This window comes from Oreochromis aureus, linkage group 19, assembly GCF_013358895.1.
Source record: "Oreochromis aureus strain Israel breed Guangdong linkage group 19, ZZ_aureus, whole genome shotgun sequence".
NCBI lineage: Eukaryota > Metazoa > Chordata > Actinopteri > Cichliformes > Cichlidae > Oreochromis > Oreochromis aureus.
In genome coordinates this window covers 8,160,914-8,181,742 of record NC_052960.1, presented here as the reverse complement: position 1 = coordinate 8,181,742, position 20,829 = coordinate 8,160,914, and the positions used below count along the sequence as shown (strand labels likewise).

General features: G+C 39.0%; 1 protein-coding gene across 5 annotated transcripts; it reads right to left on the bottom strand.

Moving 5' to 3' along the window:
* Nucleotides 1-90: 90 nt before the first annotated feature.
* On the bottom strand, nt 91-11,177 carry mocs1 (molybdenum cofactor synthesis 1). 5 transcript variants are annotated; one of them, XM_031733433.2, is made up of 11 exons: nt 10,884-11,177; nt 9,368-9,479; nt 8,879-9,046; nt 7,012-7,176; nt 5,580-5,641; nt 4,597-4,708; nt 4,384-4,496; nt 3,900-4,010; nt 2,497-2,617; nt 2,365-2,412; nt 91-2,113 (listed from the first exon to the last, which is right to left on the bottom strand). In XM_031733433.2, exons 1-11 carry the CDS (start codon nt 11,076-11,078, stop codon nt 1,044-1,046), a joined length of 2,277 nt encoding a protein of 758 aa, XP_031589293.1. In that variant the 5' UTR covers nt 11,079-11,177; the 3' UTR covers nt 91-1,043. The 5 variants fall into 5 exon arrangements, with proteins under 5 accessions (XP_031589293.1, XP_031589294.1, XP_039459531.1 ...); XM_031733434.2 differs by having other exon boundaries at nt 91-2,110; XM_039603597.1 differs by having other exon boundaries at nt 9,368-9,476.
* Nucleotides 11,178-20,829: the final 9,652 nt, after the last annotated feature.

Below are 20,829 nucleotides of genomic sequence, written 5' to 3'. Positions count from 1 at the left end.
GTTAATAAGCAGTAAGGCATTAATTTTTTTAATTAATTTTAATTTTTTAAGCTGTGAAACATGACTTTAAGGCCAAAAATACCAGGACTGTCCCTTTTAGTGTTTCTTTAATTATCTGAAAAACATAGTGGAACAAGCTGTGTGTTGTAACCAGAGTGGAACCACCCTGTGAAGCCTCACATTACTCATTGTTATATCCAGTGCACGAACGTTATGATATAACCGGAGAACACTGCCATTCTCTGAGGGGGAAATGAACACAAAACATGCCATACTTCATTTAAAAAAAGAGAGATGTGTGATGATATGAAGTGAATGCACAGTTAATGCAACCAATAAAAATCATAATCTTCAAAAACAAGAGAAAACAGCTGGTACAGACAGCACAAAAGTGGAGGGAAGTTACAGGAACACAGACTTAAACAACACACTGAGCAATAATGGGTTCACGTACTGTGTAACGGGTTATTTGTGTTATCAGTCATTTGATACGTTTATTTTACTAGCATCCTCTACTTTCATGTAGTACAAATCTAGTTTGCAGTGCACTACAGAGGTAGGTAGAAAAACATCAAAACTAACATTTCATATTCTAATTATCTAAAAAAAAATGCAAGGTTAAAACAATCATAGTGGTAGTGTTAGTCACTGCAATAAAAAGCAAGTTAAGAAAAAGAGCAAGCGAGTATGGGTCTGACTGGAATATGCACTGAAACGTTTGCTGCTCTGTTCTTTTGTTCATGTTCAGTTTTCAAGTTTCATAAATGAAATTCTTTAAAATTTAAAAGCACATCATCAGTGCCATCTGCAATCAGTTTCTTCTTCACTCCAAAAACCTCCAGGGAGGACTATAAATGTAATACTTGTGCACCCTCTAGAGGGAAAAACAGGAATTAGTGACACTGAAAATATTGATGAAACTTCAGTAAATTACATATTAGACAAAATGATTCAGAGTAGGAGGGATAACTGCCCAACAGGATGTGTTTTTCATTGATGGCACAAAGTGTAATTTGTGGAAAACCATAGTGCAGTCTTTGATCTCATTCTTCCTGTTTTGAATGACGATGAAAGTCCTTTTTCCCGCCTGTCTTACTGACCAGTTTTATATCCGTGATGATGATGTCATGGCTCACCGCCTTACACATATCGTAGACGGTGAGCGCTGTTACAGAAGCGGCGGTCAGAGCCTCCATCTCCACTCCCGTCCTGCCCGTGGTACGACATGTCGCTGTGATGATGACGGCGTTAAGAAGCTCATCGAGGTGAAATGTGACGGAGGTGTGGTCTAAGGGTAAAGGGTGGCAGAGGGGGATGAGGGTGGAGGTCTGCTTCGAAGCCATGATGCCAGCCAACTGCGCCACAGTCAAGGCGTCGCCCTTGGCCAGCTGGTTATCTCGAAGCAGGCGGAAGGCGGTGGGGCCTAAGCTAACGGTGGCGCAGGCTATGGCTGTTCGACATGTGGGAAGTTTCCCCCCCACATCCACCATGGTGGCTCGGCCCTGGGCGTCTGTATGTGTCAGCTGAGCTTTGAGATCTGTTGTCTGGTTGCTCTCAGACTCTTTACAACTGGCGTCCTCGCTGGAATTTTGACTGTGGCAGAATCTAACAGGGTGGTTTCTCTGATTTATTTTGGCATCTATCAGCAGTGTGCAAAAAACAGGTGCTCCTGGGGTCCTGGGCACGTGGCTCGTCAGAACATTAGGACTCCGGGCTCGTGCGTTCCTGAGACCGACTTCATTAACATAGCTTGTGACATTTGTGCGTGTCCTGAAACATTCAGTCTTAGTGTGACAACTAATGTGATAATTACCAATCTCTGCAGAGGGAAGGGATGCTACTTCATTGTGGTTAGGTTTTTCTGTGTTGATATGCATCTTAACATGGGTACCCCCACTCATTAAGGTTCCAGAGCAGCAAACACTGGCTTCCTGTGTTAAGTTAGTGGAGTCTGAAAGGCACAAACAATCCTCTCTATTCAAGACTTTCCTGCTGCCTAAATGATGAGTTGTTGCTGGAGAGAGGAACGTGTCATTTTTAAGCTGGGAACTGATGGGGAAAGCCCTCTTGCTGTCTTGTAGCTTTGGCAGGAACGTCTGAGATGTGGTACCTGCTGGAAAACATTTGAAACATAAAATAAATGAGTCAAGAATACTGACATAACTACTTTGCTGAGCTGCCAACTAGTGTTTTAGAAGTGGTTGCAGCCAGTGTGAAGTTCAGCCATAGCTCCAGACTCTTTCTGATTCAACATTCCCTGATCTTTAAGAAGGGAAGTGCATGGATGTGGATTTGTTCCGATCCTAATACAAAACATTAAAGAAACACAAAAGAGGTCTTTGTACGTACAGCTGTGTCACCCACCAATGAGGATCATAGGCCTGTTCTTCATCTGAGAAATACTGAACATGCCTGAAGAGAAAAGAGGGATAAATTACAAATATTACAACAATCTGTGTGCATAATCATAAAACTGTATGATGTATTGATTTCTACCTGCATGCTGTTTCTTCTTCCGGCCCACAGCGGCACCAATAATTTGCAGCAGCTCTTCATCGGACGCACCAGAGCGTAAGACATCTCTGAGAGAGACCTCTGAGTTACCAAACAAACACACCTGAGAGAGGAGATGGACAGGAAAGAGTGAAAAGCTGTATTCACAAATGCAATGCAGTCCAAATCCAAGATTAGACACCAAACAGATATTAACTAAATGGCTCCCTGGAGTCTGTGTGTAAAAAGTTCACTTTAATATCAAAAATTGCTTAAGAACTTAATAATAGATCTGTAGAGATAGTGGGAGAATAACCCACTAAAATTCAATTCAGGTTTATTTTTATTAAGCTAACGGCAGCAATAGCGTGCTTTATTCTGTAAGGTAAAGACTCGACAGTATTCTTAGAGAAAACCTCAACAATCAAGTGATTGTTGAAGCGCTTTTGAGATGACCGGAAGGTAAAACTTCCTTTTAAACAGGGTCAGGGAGAGGCAGCCATCTGCTGCTGTGACCGGTTCTGGGGTAAGGGGAAAGAGAGAAGAAGAAAGAGAAGATAAAACAGAAAGAGAGCAGAAATAAATCAGGACAAAACAGACTAAGGGAGAGATTAGACACAATTCAATGACATGCTGTAGTGGAATATAACACGTGGGGATATAAAAGAGGTGAGAGGTGAAGAAATACTCAGTCTATTACATTGGTCTTGATACAAACCCAAACAAATGTTGTATAATTTAATGAATTCAAATGCATCATAATCAACATTTCCTCTACTTTGGTCTGTAGCTGACTGTGGCTAATAGAAGATACTATCTTCTGCCATATTCAGCTGAAGGCAGAGATGGCCTGTAGCTGACCTTACAAATAGAAAGAGATGCCATCTTCCTATTGGGTAGACAGGCAGTCATCACAGCTCACAGTGGTCAAAGTTACATTCTGCTGAACTTTGACCGTAGCGCCTGCAAGAGCTCTGTAATTGTGCTTGTATCCTGTTGCTTGGCACAAACCACTGAAATCAGTGTTTCAGAGTGAAGTGTATGCAGCCTCCTCTACACCTTTAGTGTATGTTGATGTTAATTAGTTAAAAAATTTGTCTCAAAAACAAAGGGAATGACCAGAATGAGAATCGAAGGACCTTAATGGTGAAGAAAAAGGGACACTGATACATGAAGGTTAAGAAAAATGTATAAAAACAATAAGATTCTCATCAAAATTATGAAAAACTCAAGTAACAGCAAAAGATTCTGTTACTTATTAACAAATCACAAACCACCCTTTTTGCTCCACAACCTGCCTCCCACAAGCTCCACCCATCTATAAGTGCACACATGCATACATGGTCATTTGTGCAATAGGACAATAACAGACCTCATGAACAGCTTTAAAGCTTTATCAGCTTTACCTTTAGGTTGCCGTCTGCCGTGATGCGTAAGCGATTGCAGGAGCCACAGAAATGGTCAGACATGGAGGTGATGAAGCCCAGCTGACCTTTGAAGCCTGGGACTTTAAATGTCTGTTTCAGAACAGGGAAAAAAGTGTGAAATATACTTCCAAATTTTACAACCAGTGACAAAAAGTGCTTGATTTGACTCTGACACCTGAAACTTTGTTCACTGTGATGTTTTATTTTAATGTGTTTAATTGGGTTGTCTTCTTTTTTGCTTTTTAGTTATAATCTTAGTTATAATCTGATGATGTTTTAAGCAGAAATACAGAAAAATCCTGCAGCTCTATTTGATCAGAGGGACTCGGATGTGTCGGAGAAAATGCGCAGAGGAACACAAGAAACATGACTTTTTATTTTTCAGTATAAATATAATAATTAATCAACCATCTTTGTCAGTGTTTCATCTCCAAAGTAATTTAGTACAGTTGGAGACACTGACCTTGGCGGTGTCTGTCTGTCCAGCTTGAAGCATCTCCAGGTCGGGCCACTTCTGCCTGATGCGGTCCAGCATCTCCTGGTAGCTCACCATCTTCTTAAAGTTCCACTTGTTGCCTGCAGAGAGGAGACGAACCAGGCAGTGTGGGTTTAAACAATGGATGTTTAAAACGTTTGCACGAGCATTTTAAACTCTTCAGGGGGCGTGAGTACTTACCATCGAAGGGCATGTATTCTATAAAGCGCACCTCCAGAGGCTTCTTCTCTGTCAGTGCTGCAAAATCAAGCAGCTCATCCTCATTCAGGCCTCGCATGACCACGCAGTTGATCTACGGAGAGAAGTGAACAACAATAAGCCACTGATTACTGAGCCATTATTTTCCTAACAAGCTGGTTATGTAACAACCTAGAGGAAACGACTTACTGAAGATGTGTGGGCCAATGTTTTATTATGTAACGCAATAATAACAGCCTTATAAGACTTTGACGAAATATACATGACAATTCATCCAGTGATGTTAATGACTGGAATAATTCGCTATATTTTTAAAGTCTAAATTTTTCAAAAGGAGACCTGTCCACATAAGCGTTTTCTTGCCTTCTTAAACAGTTGATAAATAATGTGAAAGTTTAAAACAGCATCATGTTTTATTTTAACTATCGAGCAGATTTAATGTGACTCATTTGATGCTTAAAGATCTACAAATGAAGGTCCTTCACTGACACAAGGCTGAGGTCTGAACCACAGCACTTCTTGATCAGCTTTTACTTGCTTAGGTTCCAGTGCGTTTGACTTCTCAGGGCCACCGTATGATTGATCTTAGATAATTAAAAATGCCGGACCCCAAGGCTCCATCCTCAGCCCCTTGTTGTTCTCCAGTTCCAGGCTTTCACTCTGACGCATTATCCAAAAACACCATATGAAAGTCATCACAGGGAATTCACCTTTCCTAACCGTGATTTTATTGTTGTCTCTCACTGATATTAGCCGATTATCTGAGAGTTTTAGGGCGCTCGGCATTTTAATTTGCTACATTTCTGCAACTGTGAAACACTTGTCCTGCAATTAAATCTTACCCATTTTAATACTTACATATAAACGGCAAAAATGTTAAACAGTAACAAAAAGGAAGACATTGAATCGTAGTGGGGATATTTTCCATAACAGAGACTTAATAATGAATGAAAATGAACAAATACCTTCACAGGACTGTAGCCCAATTCAATGGCCTTTTCAATGCCCTCCATTACTTTGTGAAACCCTGGAAAAGGCAAGTAGACAATTGAATGTGACTATGATTAACATTTTACATTAGGTGCATTAGTAATGCTACTAATAAATAATAATAGTAAAGTTTCTTTAAATTGTATGTTATTAAACTACAACTAAAGTTGAGAATGGTGTGTGATTGGAGGCAGGTTTTGAGAAATAAAAATGCACTCAATCACACAACAAAAATAAAGATCAGAACTAAGCTTTATGGTTTCTGAAATGAGGGGTGTTTCCACACGAAAAGCTCGGCCTTGTCTGTTCTCCTCCACCTTTTAATGTCCATAATTCACCACAAACCACTGATATACAAACATGTAATCCCTCCACAGAAGCTCAAGCTTTTTAAAAGCAGACTGTCAAGGTCAGAGTCATTATTTGTTTTCACTTGCTCAAAACCATTAAATCAAGGCAGGATCTTTCTGTAGGATGTGAAGCTTATGTTTTATTTACAGTTTGCATAACTGCAATTTGTACTGAATAAAGAAAAGAAACAAGATTTCAACAGCAACTTCTATTATTACAAACACAAGAAGGCAGGTGCTGTAAAGCCAGTTTTCTTTTCTCCCCTCTTCTTCATGTCTTCATCTCAGTTAGTCCATCTGTGTCTGCCTTTCACGAGCCAACCACCCATAGCTCTGCCCTGCTGTCACCTGCAGTGTTTACAGCTTACAGCCTGCTTCCCTAAGCTTGTGGGATGGACCCACAACAAAAACTACACTGATTTATGCCTACCATACACTAGAAGAAAAAGCTGAACTAGAGAAACACTAAATACAGGAACAGTTTCATATATAAAGACAGTGAGATTTTAGCCACACAGTGTTTAATTTCATCTGAAGCCAGTCAATCAACCAATCATCTGGGCACACTTTGAGCCAGTTAGTGCCAAGTGAGCATTATTTAAACACTACAGCCTGTCCGAGTACGGTTGCTCAGTACCCATCACTTTATCACCACAGTGACAGTGATATCACCCATCTTCTGACCGCTGCTTCCAGCAGGATAACACACCACGTCACAAAGCTCAAATCATGTAAAACTGGCATCTTGAACATCACAATGAGTTCATTATACTCAAATGGCCTCCATCTTCACCAGATCTCAATCTTCTTCATATCTTCTAAAGACGCAGGGATTTAGAAAATATCTCACTGACCATCGGTCCTCCTGTTTTGACACAAGACACTTGTGGCACTGTGGCACACAAGACACTGTGGTTATACACTCCTAAACTACCGCGTCAATCAGCTATAGCCTCGTGATGTCGCTTTTTTCCCCTCCTCAATCTACGCACACTATTGGCGTTTTGATCATATGTCTCACACAGCTGACATTGATATACTGACGACGCTTCCATACCTTTCCGTCTGACAATAAACTCAAATTTGGCAGGAACTAATGAATCCAGGCTGATGTTGATCAGGTCCAAGCCGGCCTCTTTAAGGTTTGGCAAAAGCCGAGCCAAGTTCATGCCATTGGTTGTCACGGCGATAGTCTTGAGGCCCTCCAACTTTCTGAGCTGAGCTGTAGCAAGCAGAGTAGAAATGGAAAGCAAGACAGAATGAGAGAAAACTGATGAATGCAATGAGTGAACTTTATATTATAGATTATAACAGATGGGTTTATCCATACATAAATCAATCATTATAGCATGTAAAGTGGATATCTTTATCTGTTACTATGCAGCGCATGGTGCCACTGTGAGTTCATGTTTTCTTACTTGAATGCCTGTCAATGAAAAAGACTTCTTTAAACAACTTTATGGGTTATTAAAGTCTTTATTAGCCATAACTAGTACAGTTACTCCGGTCATTTTGACATTAGGCAAAGATAATGCAGAATGTACTCACAAACACACACAGCACCACAGTGCAACTGTTTGTATTGAAATGCCCCACTATTTAATTTTAATGTGACATATTCATATACCATACAGTAATATTCAGTCTCTCTTTTTCTCAATTCTGTCATCTGATCCAGTAATATTCTTGCCTGCTGTTAAATTACATAACATTATATCCTGTCAGTCTGTCCACAGAAGTCTATAGAACTTCATCCTTTAGGTCAAGAAGGGCTTTTACCTTCTGAAAGTTGAGAACGGACTGTTTCATCAGTTTTATTTACCTGGTAAACATTTAAAGGAATAATTTAAGATTATTTGAATTTCTAATAATTGCTTTAAATTAGTTTGATCTTTAATTGTACTGATATCTCTCATGTATGAGAAAAAAACCCATCCAGTAAACCTAGGCAACTACCATTACTTGTAACCAGTAGGTCTTTGTGGATCCTGTTTATAACTGTACACGCCACATCAGCGGTTCCGTGAGCCAACAAAAACAACACAACCACCTTCACTGCAGCTTTTTCACCCTCCTCCTGTGAGCCTTTCAGCCTCTGTTCCTTGAGCTTTAAATCTCAGTGCTATTCAGTCATTTCAGACTCTCATTCATGTGCTCTGCCTCCTCCTCATCTCCACCTTTATTCTGGATGCTCAATGTGCCTCATCAAAGTCTCTAACTGCAGTCTCCATCAGCAGTACTGTTGTGTATTTCTTCCTACCAATGTCAGCAAATCATTTATTAGTCAAACTCCGCACTTCAATAAATTATATTCCGTTCTTTCAAGTGATCCTCTTGCTTCCTGAAATAACTAGTGCAACCAAATCCAAGGGATGCATGAAGTCTCATGAGCCTCACACACAGCTACTGGCAATCAGTGGTCCTCTTTCTAAAAGAGACCTGACCCACTAGTCCTGCCACACACCCTCATTCATTCACGACAGGCTTTTTCTTGCTGCAGAAGCTTCACTTACAAAGCTCAATTTAAAATCAGGCTGTAAAATTCAAATGATGCAATAATACGTCATTAGACCAAAAACACAACTGCGGTGTAACAAATCATTTCCCCTTCCACAGAAACCCTTAAACTGAAGGCATGCATGCAAAATTGCTTCTCTTCACTTCAGCTGCAGTCAAGTCAGCAGGGTTAGCACATGAATCATCCATCGCCTGGTTGCCAATGCTGACTTGCTCCTCTGAAAACAGTGTCACTACATCATTTTAGTCATACGGTAAACTGAAGAAAGCAAGTTCATGTTTGCTACAAGCTGATCCCAAGTGTTAAAAAAGTGTGAAATGACTCAAAACAGCTTCCAAGTTGTTTTATTATTGAAAAAAAAAAAAAAAAAAAAGCGTGCACAAACTATTTTCTCCTTGTTTCTTACTGATAATATGGAGCACATCAGGTCTGATGAGCGGCTCCCCTCCAGTGAGGCGGATCTTGTCCACCCCCTCTTGGACGAAGAGGCGAGCCAGGGTCAGCACCTCCGAGGTGGATAGCAGCTGGCCCCGTGGTGTGAGCTTCACCCCCTCCTCTGGCATGCAGTACTGACCTAGAAATGAGAAAGATGAAAGATGTACTTTAGCCTACATTAGCAAGAATTCCTTCTTTCACTACGATAAAAACTGTAGTAACACAACGAAATAAAAGGGAACAAGGGGACAAACCAAAAACTCTTCTGTGGAGGAAAGAAAAACTTTTACTTTCTCCAGTAGGTCAGCAGAATTTGGGCATTTTAGCGCACTTCTGTGAAAGGTTTACTAATTACGATGGTTAACTTGGTCTAACAATGTTGCTCCACTAGTGGGCTGGGAATGTAACAACGTATGTAACGTTTCTTGATAAGAACCACAGAAAATAAACATTTACTCACAGCGGAAGTTGCATTTCTCTGTGAGGGAGATTCGTAGGTAGTTGTGCCTGCGGCCAAAGTTGTCAGTCAAGAATGCTGAAAAGGGGAGTATGCTGTCGTCCCTGAGCCTCTTCTGGGGAGGAAAAGAACCGGGAATAGACACCGATCAAACTATACACCCTGGCTTATTTTGCATCAAACACAACAGCACCTCTGGTAATGATCTGATAAATATGCCTTGTTTCCTGACTCCCATCATGCCAGAGACACAATAACGTCAGCTGAAGCCAAATCTGTGTCCCAGCTCCTGACCTTTGCCCATCACTCATGAGCACCTGCGGTTATGTCAAAAGTTATCAGTATAAAAGCAAACCAGTGACTCAGCAGTTGCTCGGAGACACTCTGTTAATGAACAGGCCGATCATTTAACTCCACTGATCTTTTTAGACCTTCCCAAGTCCCTTCATTGTATTTCTTAAGGTAAAAAGCTTCATATAAAAGCCACTTATGCACACTTTACTCAATTCTTCCCTATTATTGCCCTATCATAATTATTATACTCACTGATGTAACATGTGCCTGCAACCCAGAGAGACACAGCAAGAAGATCAACAATGAATGCTACTCTGTTATTTGACAAGTGGACATTCAGGAGCATGCCTGCTCTGTTAATCATCTCTGATTATCAAGCACATGGATAGAGTACGTATGTATGTATGAGGCAGAAAAAATATTTTAAGAAGTAGACTCTCTATCTCAATAACACCCTCTTAAACTGTTTGTACTTAAGGACTCCAAACGGTCCAAAAGATCTCCAAAAGATTAAAAATCTGTATCATCTAAAGCACAACTATTACTTTTACTTTCAACCAACCTGCGTAACAGACTCTCAGAAACACCTGCTGAACTAATGCCTGCAAAGGACTGATTCAGAAAAAGCATGTTAGAGTTTTATCATCTGTTTGCATCACAGTTTAGACTGTACGCTCAGAGCCTGGAACAAAATCTCAACAAAAGATTAGAAATCACCGTTCTGGCGATCAGACAGTGACTGTGACTATATATACCTCAGACAGACATTTGCAACTCTTAGATAATCTCTTTATGGTGGTTCTAGTAGTTAGGCTTTTCAATAATCAGTGTTTTTATTAGTTTATAGCATATATAGTTTATAACAATTCTTTCCCTACTTGTAACATGCTGGCTATTACATCTATCTTATCACATGATATCAAGTATGTAAAACTACAAAGCAGTGACAAACGTAAGGCAGGTGAGGTGTTGTTTCTCCCTCTCTGATTGGTTCTCACAATCACGCCAAAAATACACCCCCATGACCCCCCTTTTATATCACATGGATAACCATTTGGTTTAATATTTATTCCTTAGTTTAGTGTTTCCTGGGCCCTGAACAATGAGGTTATAAACTGAACCAGCTTCTCACCTTTACTCCTTAAACCCAGCCTGCGACTCAACACAGACAGGACAATCTTAGCTGCAGGCCCGGCTTGTGTCACTGTTTTGGAGGCTGACTTACCTGTGTTGCCCTGGTTTTGAAGTTGGAACCAGCTATAGTCGAGTCTGTGAGTTCAACTTCATTTTCCTCGTGCGTAGCACCGGAACAGCTCCGCGCAATGCTTCTGTTCACGCGCCGTGCAAACAGTTTCCTAACACGTGTCAAAGCGCCGTTTCTGTCAAACAGACGGCAGCACATGCTAACAGGAGCAGCCATAGTTCAACCATTTGGCAACTCCGAGGTCCCCTGTTTGCTCTTTCTCTCCGACCTGCAGTTCAACAACGTCTCTAACCAACCGGGACCAATCACAGTAACGGACGCATACCATGGTGCACTATGGGTAGTGTAGTCAGGGGTAACCAAAGATTTTATTTATTTATTTATTTTTTTTTACATAGAAACCGCCAATGGAGGGCAGCACTGAGACAGGTTATTTCAGGGGACTAAAAGCAAATTAAAACTCGGAGTGAAAATAAAATTAAAAATAAAAAGTCGATTTTAGACAAATATGAAAGCTAGCTTAAACCTGCTGTGAGTTAACACAGCAAAGTTGTATTACCTCTTATGAACTTCTTAAATCAGCCATCCTGCTATTATATTAAAAGAACAACAACAACAACATTTTTTTTTTGAATAAAACCTAAACTAAAAAAAGAAAAACTAAAAACTAAATATATTGTGTACTTGGACACAACTCGGATCTTGGACAGATAATACTGACAGATTATGTCCCCGGACAAAATAAACAAAAGCAGCCTGTTGCAAGACAAAGTATCTCCCTCTCCTCTTCTTCCCATTTCTCATGGGTGCTGGTGTTTAGTGACCCAACTGAATAACTGCATGATCCTCTGAACCACACAGAACTTTAATTTAACATGAGTGCCATCTAACTTATAAATAAGCTTTCTCCTTTAGGAAGGAAAAGAGTCTTGAAGGAAGTTAGGCTCAGGGCAGGTCCCTCCAAATCAGGTCTGGAAGAACCTCAGAGCTCTACAGTAATGATCTAAACTCAAAATAATACCTAGTACTTAAAGTACTTAGTCTGACCATGGTTTGTGACTTAGTATTTCTTAGTATTTCTAGTGCCCTGACCTTTGGTGGATTCTCAGATATACTTTACATCTCAGGGTCTATTTGAATTTTATTATTCCTATTTTTTTCCCATCCAACATGCATATCTTTTATTTGTTTGTTTTAAACAAAGCTTAAGTTACACCTAGATGAAAACAAAATAAGTAACATCTTCATGTGTGTTGACTTGGCAATTACATTATTTAACAAGAAATACTGAGAGTAATTCATTGAAAACAAATTATAATACCTAACAGCTGCAGATGATGTGCTGAACTCTTGCTTGGTGCATAGTTCTGGTGTTTTTCATAACATCCTGTAGCAATGTGCATATGCATTTGGCTTTTTCACCAGCAAAATTCATCCAAAAAATTAATTTAGTGCATAAAAATTCACCAGAACTCTCAGCTCAGTGCATGAAAATGATGTGTTGGAATAGTTCAAACTGAACTAAACTAAAAGTAATATTTAACTGAATATGCAACAAACTAAAATAAATATTGAAAGTACTGTTTTGCATTTTTTTATGTTTGTTTTCTTTTAACTATTGCAAAGTAAGAAAAAAAACAGGAAGCATCCTGCGGGAGACTTCATTGTATAAACTACTGGAATCAGTCAGCAGTTCACACCTTGCCCACTAGATGGAGATGCAATCACATGCGGAGCATTTAGGTGTTCAAAAGTGAACCTGTTGGCTTAATCAGATAAATTAAATAGAAAAGGGAACATTTTGTGATTGGATTCATCTTTCAGACCTGCCCTCAGTATAATCTGCACAACTCATACACATCATGACACAAATAACAGTTTGTGACTAGCAAATATTTAGTGTAGCAGGGGATATCAAGGTGACTTTTCTGGCTCCGAATACCTGTAAATCAACGCCTTTTAGCAAATACAACTGCAGAAATACATTTATGTGAATTTTAAGCTCTCAGGCAATCTACAGCATAACTGTGAAAATAATAACTCCCTCCCAGAGCTATAAATAGTAAGGCCAGCTGTTGGATCTGCAGACTTTCTGTTTCCCTGATGAGGGCTATTGTATTGCAATCAAGACACCTCGTTTGGACTACAAAGTTCTTTGTCTGCAGAGTATATTTCTCGGCACCCCTGCTGAGTTCAACCCTGCCAGTAAATACGTATTTCCACAATACAAGTATATCTTGAAATAGGTGTGAACATACCGTGTGTTTAACGCTCTGTTCCTATAAAACACAGTTATACACCATGCAGTGCAATACAAGGAGAGCCTGCAATAACATAAATATAGATACACACACACACACACACACACACACACACACACACACACACACACACACATATATATATATATATATATATATATATATATATATATATATATATATATATATATATATACATATATGTATATATATATATATATATATATACACACAAAAGACCGAGCTCTGCAGAGTCTCATTTTGTTTAAATCACGTCAGTGAGATGACACAAAATCAAACCTACCTGTCTAGTGTTCTCAATGTCATACCCCTTAGATTTCCTTCTCAACAAATTTTCACTAGCTCAGTGCACACAGTGACAGTGAATCCATGCAGGTCATCAAGGGGTGATTTCAGGTATTAGTCTGTTGGGTCAGTGCACACAAATTTGCCTTTAATAGATTCACATTTTCATCAAAGCCTTATTTCATTTGACTTTGAAATGCTACAGGAATATAGTAACTTGCAACTCAAGCATGTTTACTTTCCACCAACCTAAAGATGCAGACTGCCGCCTGGGAACTATTTGAGCTCTGCAGTGAGCAGATCCTCAACTAATCTAAAGGTTGTGAATTTCTTTTGTGTTTGTTGTTCTGATAGAGGCATAAAAACCCTTACCTGTTTGATTCAGATCTTTATGGTCCAACCTGGGAAAGTATTCTTGCACTAAGCATGAAAACATGTTTTAGCTTCTCTCTCTGAACCTAAATGTGTTGCAGATGGACGATTCCTGATTATGATTTGACTTGCCTTGATAGTATTTCTCATCTGATTCTCCCATGTTTTAACATTTCCCAGTGGTGAAAATTAACTAAATTAGTCAATAACTGTGTTTCAGTACAGTTTTAAGGTATTTAAATTAAAATTTTGCACAACTTTATCCTTCTGTCCTTTTATTTTTATTTAACAGCTCTATTCACTATATTATTCAGTTAAATGTATCAGATCAACAGATCAAAATGTATCTGAATGAACTTTTTTCCCCAATTCATTGAATACTCTGGGGAAATGTAGCAGGAATAATTCCTGGAATTAAAGATTGTAACTCCTTATACACTATATGGAAAAAAACATACTAGGCCATGAACACATTTCACCTACAGGAGCTGCTCAGCTATGGAAACACATGCTGTGAACTTCCAGCACACAGGTTGTGTGCTGATGTTAATGCCAGAGTTCTTAGAGCTCTGCAGTCATCAAGTCAGCAGAGGTTGGCGACCTTTACACACTAAGCACCTCAGCAAACCCCACGCTGTAACTTTATGTGGTCTACCTCCTTGTGGCTGAGCTGCTGTGGTTCCTAAGCACTTCCACTTTGTAATACCACTTATAGTTGATCGTGGAAAATTTAAGAGGGAATACATTTCACAAGGTGACTCGTTGCAACTGTGGCATCCTGTTACAGTGCCATGCTCAGTTTCAGTGAGGTCTTTAGAGGACCCATTGTTTTACAAATGCTTGTAAAGGCAGTCTGCATGGCTAGGTGCTTGATTTTATACACCCGTGGCAATGGGACAGAAAACACATGAATTCAAAGAGTTAAAAGTTGTGGCTTAAACATTTTGTTCATATAATATATAATGGAAACAGACCAAGAGCAACCTTTTAAATAAAAATAAGACAAAAATGAGTATAGAGACAGGATCGCCATCTATGTCAAGAATTGATAGTCAGATATTTCATCTGTTTAATATCTATCCAGTGCATGTAAACGTTGTGGGAATGGAAGCACGCTTAACATCACAATTAATGAAAGTGGATTATAAGGAAATAGACCTGGAACAAGCTAACAGGGGGTCATTGTAAAGTTCTGATAATCACTGCAGTCTTGATTTACCATTGTTGATGAATATTTACCTTTGCATAAAAATAGGCAGACCTGACACTGAATATTCAGTGTTATGAAAGGTTTTTATCTCCATTTATCTCCTTATTTTAGTGATCAGATTTTTTAAGCACTGCAATGCAAAGCACATTTCTACATTGGCTATTACACAGGTTTCTCGTCTCTCTTAGCACCTGAAATGCATCCAGTTTCACAGACCTCTTCAGCTGGGCAGAAATCGCAGCCAACCAACAATCCTGTGAAACATGCTGATTTCTTCAGTACTCAAGAATATCACTAAAATGTACCTCTCTTTTTTCCCTAACTCCTTCTTTTTTCTTTTTTTAGCTCTTTCTTTACCCAACAGGTGACCATGCATGATTTTATGTTTTTTGTGTCTCTGGATTTTTAGTATTTGGAAACATCAGTCGAAGCTCAAGGTTGGAAGAATTTGACAGGATCTGTATTTAAAATGCAGGTTTTGCACACTGCATTCATAATGTGAGCAAAAATGTGCAACAAAACCCATGATAAGTGCATCAGTGTATTTATTAAACACAGCTAAAGGCTGAATGACTCTAGACAAAAAATTATTCATCGAATTTCAAATGATGGCCATTTGCATCAGAGAAAAGCTGTGAAACGCCGCTTTTTAGCAGATGCACAGAAACTTGTCAGAACCCTTAAACATCTGACACATGGCTTGTGTTACTGCTGTGGTCTGGCTAGGTGTGAGGAGTGCATTAGCACTCAACCAAAGCTGGAAGGGATGCACTTTGAAGCAATACCTTTTCCTCTCTTTGAATGTCTATGCCACTATTCTATCTTTCTAGTTAATGTTCATATTATTTCAATCACTATTTTTCCACCAAACAGTAACCACAATTCCCAACAGAATCGTGGCAACACACCAAATAGTGTTGTGCGGTCTGCAGGCCTGTTGATGCCCTTGAATGGTTGGTAATTATCCTGTCATGACACAGCAATTAAACGGTGGTATTTAAAGCCAGTGCACAACGTGAAAGAGATTCCTCAAATAATAGGCTCACTTCCCACTCCCGTCCAGCAGCAATTCTCCTGCTCCGTGTGGGTGTGAGTTACTATTGAAATAAAGGGAACATGAATTTGCATATGGCTAACACCAAGTGGTTTAATGGCTAATCTCAGGAGTTGTTTTTCCTGAGCGCTGTGTAAGAGTTTAATGTACTCGCCTTTTCGTTTAATTTATTTATGAAAGAAATAAAACCTACCTACTACACCAACTATTTGTGTGTAGTGGAATAAATATATGATTGCTTTAAACATAAATATATTATAAAATCTTAACTGATATATCTCCTTATAATGTGGATACAGTGCAGACGATAGTCAAGCCATAATTTCTTTCTAGGAACTTTCTAAATAGAACTGAAAGATGGATAAATGCAGCCAAATAAACAATCCCTCAGCATGATGATATCACTGCCATGCATCATGTTGTGTGTTTGACTGTGTTAATTGTTTTTGCTTCATTTATTATAATTTGATGCCCTCTTGGTCACATTAGGTACTCTGGAAGGTTTGTAATACCCAGCTAGGACTAATAGCGAGCTAATACAATTGCATAGAGGTACAGTTTTAACCAAGTGAAATCTTGGCCCAGGTAAGCCTCTGCTATCACCTTGCTATTGACTCAGTATGATTTGAGTATAAAGTTAAGTTACTTACTAGTTCATAAGCTGTGTAGCTATGAATTATTTGTAAGTATGTTTAATACTAGCGAGGATAAATTAGCATGTATATGCTAACGTGTTATCAGGAATAATGCTACTTCACTGAATGTTATTTTGGATTTATTTAGGCTACTTTGGGATTTATATTATTGCTATTTATGACAATGACACTCAGTCTCAGCTATAATGTTTATGCATGTTCAGTCAATGAAAAAACCGCCCCCCTCACTCCCAAGGCGTAATATACCGATGATATGTCAAGTCCCGAAGCGTTCCTGAAGAACACGAAAAGGTGACCTTCCGCGTTCTTATGCTACACGCCGGGTTATGGATGAAATCCAGTAGAATGATGCTACATGTTCCAGCCATGTATTCCAGCCCTAACCATAACCTTATCCTTAACCTTATCCATCACTTTAGTGATGTTAGTGTTTTCCAAAGCGATTTAAGTAAAAGAACGTAAATGTGTAGATTCATTCCAAACGGTTCCAATGTTTCCTCATTTTTCCAATCTCGTAATATAGGGACGTGTTAGGTGCCCGGAAGCATAATATATCAATGATTTGTCACCTAGCGTAAAATGTTACGCTTTAGGAATGAGAACGTGTTGGAAAAAATATTGATCTGTATTGATGTTTTGTGTTTATTTAGTTTTACAAAAAAAATGAATCCTGTCCCTCCTAATGTTATATATAAAAACAAATATGACTTTTATTATTAATTAATAATCTTTAGTAATAAACTGTATTATGGCTCTGGTTTGACAACACTGGTAATGCAGAGCTAATTGGAACACTGTGTCTAAATTATAGTTTAAACTATTGCACCCATACAAACAGGAGGAGGGATGGGATCACTTTTGTATATGAAAACATTTTTAGTTGTAAATCTGTGTCGTTTAACAATGATCTCATTTTTGAATAAATAATGAATTACAATCCACCCCCGCCTATTCACGGCTCAGTGTTTGATTCACTTTTTCTTTGATTTTTCTGTGGAGCTCCAAATTATTCACAGAAAATTGTGTTGTATATCTTTATGTCAAATTAGTTGTAATTCCTCAGTGTTTAGCCCTTTGTTCTTGTTATCCTTTGTTTTCTCTTTCTGTTTAGTGTTTCTAGTTTCAGGTATTCTTAGTTTTTCCTTACCCAGGTTCTGCTCATTTTAGTTATCATGCTTCCCCTGTGATTGCCAAGCTTTCATTTGCAATCCTGTGTTTAGTTACTTATAGTTTTATTTTATTAGTCCTTCGTTCCATGTACACTGTGTCTAGTTTAACTTTCCTTGTCTCATTATTGCTGATTGTTCCTGCTGTGTGTCCCACCTGTTTTTCCCTTCGCCTCATTACCTTCTGTATGTCTGCATCCTCCCCTCGTCCTTTGTCGCATCCTCCCTCCTTGCCGTGTGTTCCCTTGGTCCATGTTTCTCAGAGTTATGTGCTCCGTTGCTCTGTGGTTTCCTCAGGTATCAGCTAAGATTAAAGCGAGACAGTTATTAGAAAATACTGATATTTTCTAACATTTAAAAAAAGCATAAACTGTGCAGAAAACCTCCCTCAAGTCAAAAACTCATGTTTTCTTTTATATCTTTATTTTTTTCAGTAATGGAAGCAAACTGCTTTGATTTGCAAGTTTGCAATCACCTCACAGACACAAGTGGTAGACAGAATTTGAGATTTAGCTCACAATCACAAAACATCTAGCATATAAAGAGGCATTTCTGTGAATTTGTACCATACCACATAAAATCAACATTCAGCTTTTGAGAAGGTGAGAGATTCTGCTTTATCAGCGACTATGACACAAGGACAGATGTGAGGATATTGCTGGAAAAACTGTGATACTTAAGGTGGCATCTGTGGTGTGATGGTTGATCCAGCCTTGCAAATTAAAGCAAAAGGGTGGCATGACAAAATGAACACATTATTCCTTCATAACTGCTCCACTTCAAGAAAATATCTATATTTTCCTTGTAGAAGGTTCTTCTTAGAATAGAGCCTCAAGTATATATTTTTTTCTGTCCACATTGGCCTAATATGCTATTACACTCTCTGTATAAGCTTCAGGAGAAAATAACTACTTATTTAGCTGCTAAAGGCTGCACTGTGTACGCCAGTCTAGTTGCAAGCTTTGTGTTTGACATTTGCTGCTGGGCTGACAGCATGCTGCACGTTCTGAGGCTTTATTGTGGATTAAAAAAAATGGAACAGGTAGAAAGTCTCTGTCAACAGCACCGATAGAATAGTTATTACGTTATTAAGAAATACTGATTAAAGCAGGTTTAACCTTTGCTTCTGTGTTTGTTATTGTTTCCTTTTATTTAACTGTTTCCTGCCAAATCTTTTGTCATATTCATAGTCATTCATGTGTCTCTCCCAGTTTTCAATTTGAATATAGTCAGTGAGTCCAGTAGCCATCAGAACTCATCAGAAAAAAACCCTGAAACTCAAATTCTGAAAGTAGTAGTAAAGGAGTTATTTTTATATTGTGATGAATGACTGGTGAACGGCTTGGTTAAAAACCTCAAATGCAGAGGCAGAGTATAGACCAGCAGCAACCACAGCAAAGAAACAGGCAGCCTCGCCTTGCTCGTGTCTTAACAGGGATGCTTGCATATCATATTTGCATATAATATGTATACCATAAAAAGCTACACAAAAACCAGTCAAATATCTAAAATCCACAAGCTACTTGTTGAGACTCTGTTTCTCAAGGAACCTTCAAAGGCTGTTCAGAGCTCCGTAGTCAAAGGTGAAGAAGCACTCCACCCAATTCAGTTAACGCTGCACTTATAAGTTCAACACAATAAGTTGAACCACACGATCTGTTTCATTCCCTACGGCTAATATAGTCGCTTACAGGATCTGTCAACCACACACAGAATAGCTGCTCAAGTGCGTGAAAGACAGAAGCATAGACAAATCATTAGAATGTTTAATAGACAACCAATAAATATTTCAGAGTTCTCGTGTGCAAGTTTATGCATTGTAATGTGCAAGTCTTTTTTCTTACAGTGCAGAGTGTTCGCTGAAGTGCAAATGTGCCTAATGTTCTCTAAGAGAGAATAGATTTTATTCGGGATCAGTAACAAAATACTTCTTCACTACACGCATGAAACTTCTTTTTCGAGGTTTTGTTTTTGGCACAGCTCTGCTGAAACTCGCGTCTCCTACAGAACAGGTGGATTTCCAACAACTTGCTGCAGGGTGGCAGTTAAAATCATTCTGCCCTCAAGCAAGATCTCTTTGTGTTTCTGGCACCAGTGATCAGTAAGCAGGTGGTGCAGGTCTATGAGGCTATTTAATCATTAGTCATCAGCATTTGTCATGCCATTTGGGATGCATGGAGCCTCCACAATTTTTGCTTTTATGGTGCAGGAAGTCGGGCATCCTCCTGTTCCCCACTGATTGGAACCTGCCAGGTTTGGAGCTTTGATGCATACATCTCACTGAATGCCAGCCCAAAAGGAAAATGAGATTTTTAATGGTGTAAAATAATGATAATAAGAATAAATCTGTTCTTTCTGAAGCATAATGACTCCAGGCGTAGTTTTGGTTTTGGTCCTTTTAAAGAAGCTCTTTCACCCAGCCACATTGAATCACCTTCATCCATTTGTGTGTAATTACCTGCTTTTAGGCTCTCAGAGTAAAACCATATAATATATCATTCTCCTTGGCCTGGAGTTTAAATGCATGTCAGAAATGGCAGAAAAAGGAGCTGTGTCTTTCTACAAGCTGCTCACGCATGGCAAATTACTTACTGAAATATTTCAAGCCCTTTAATGAGGAAAGGATTTTGTAGAAGATTGTGGGAGGCCAGTTATTAACATGTCACAGTTCAGGCTTTTTTGTCATCTGCCAAGAACACCAGGACAAAAACATGACAGCTGAGATGTTATGATGGAAGATGACTAGAGACAATCTGATGTTTTTCAGTCTCCATCAATCTAGCTGAGTAATGGCACATGGCATTGTCAACTCATCACCCATTACATGCCCACAAAGTACCTTAAATTATTGAGCGTGTTGCTTTTTAACGCTGGCGATGGCAGCGATGACAATCAATCTGCAAGTCAGGTAACGAGACATATGCACTTTAATTTTGAGGAGG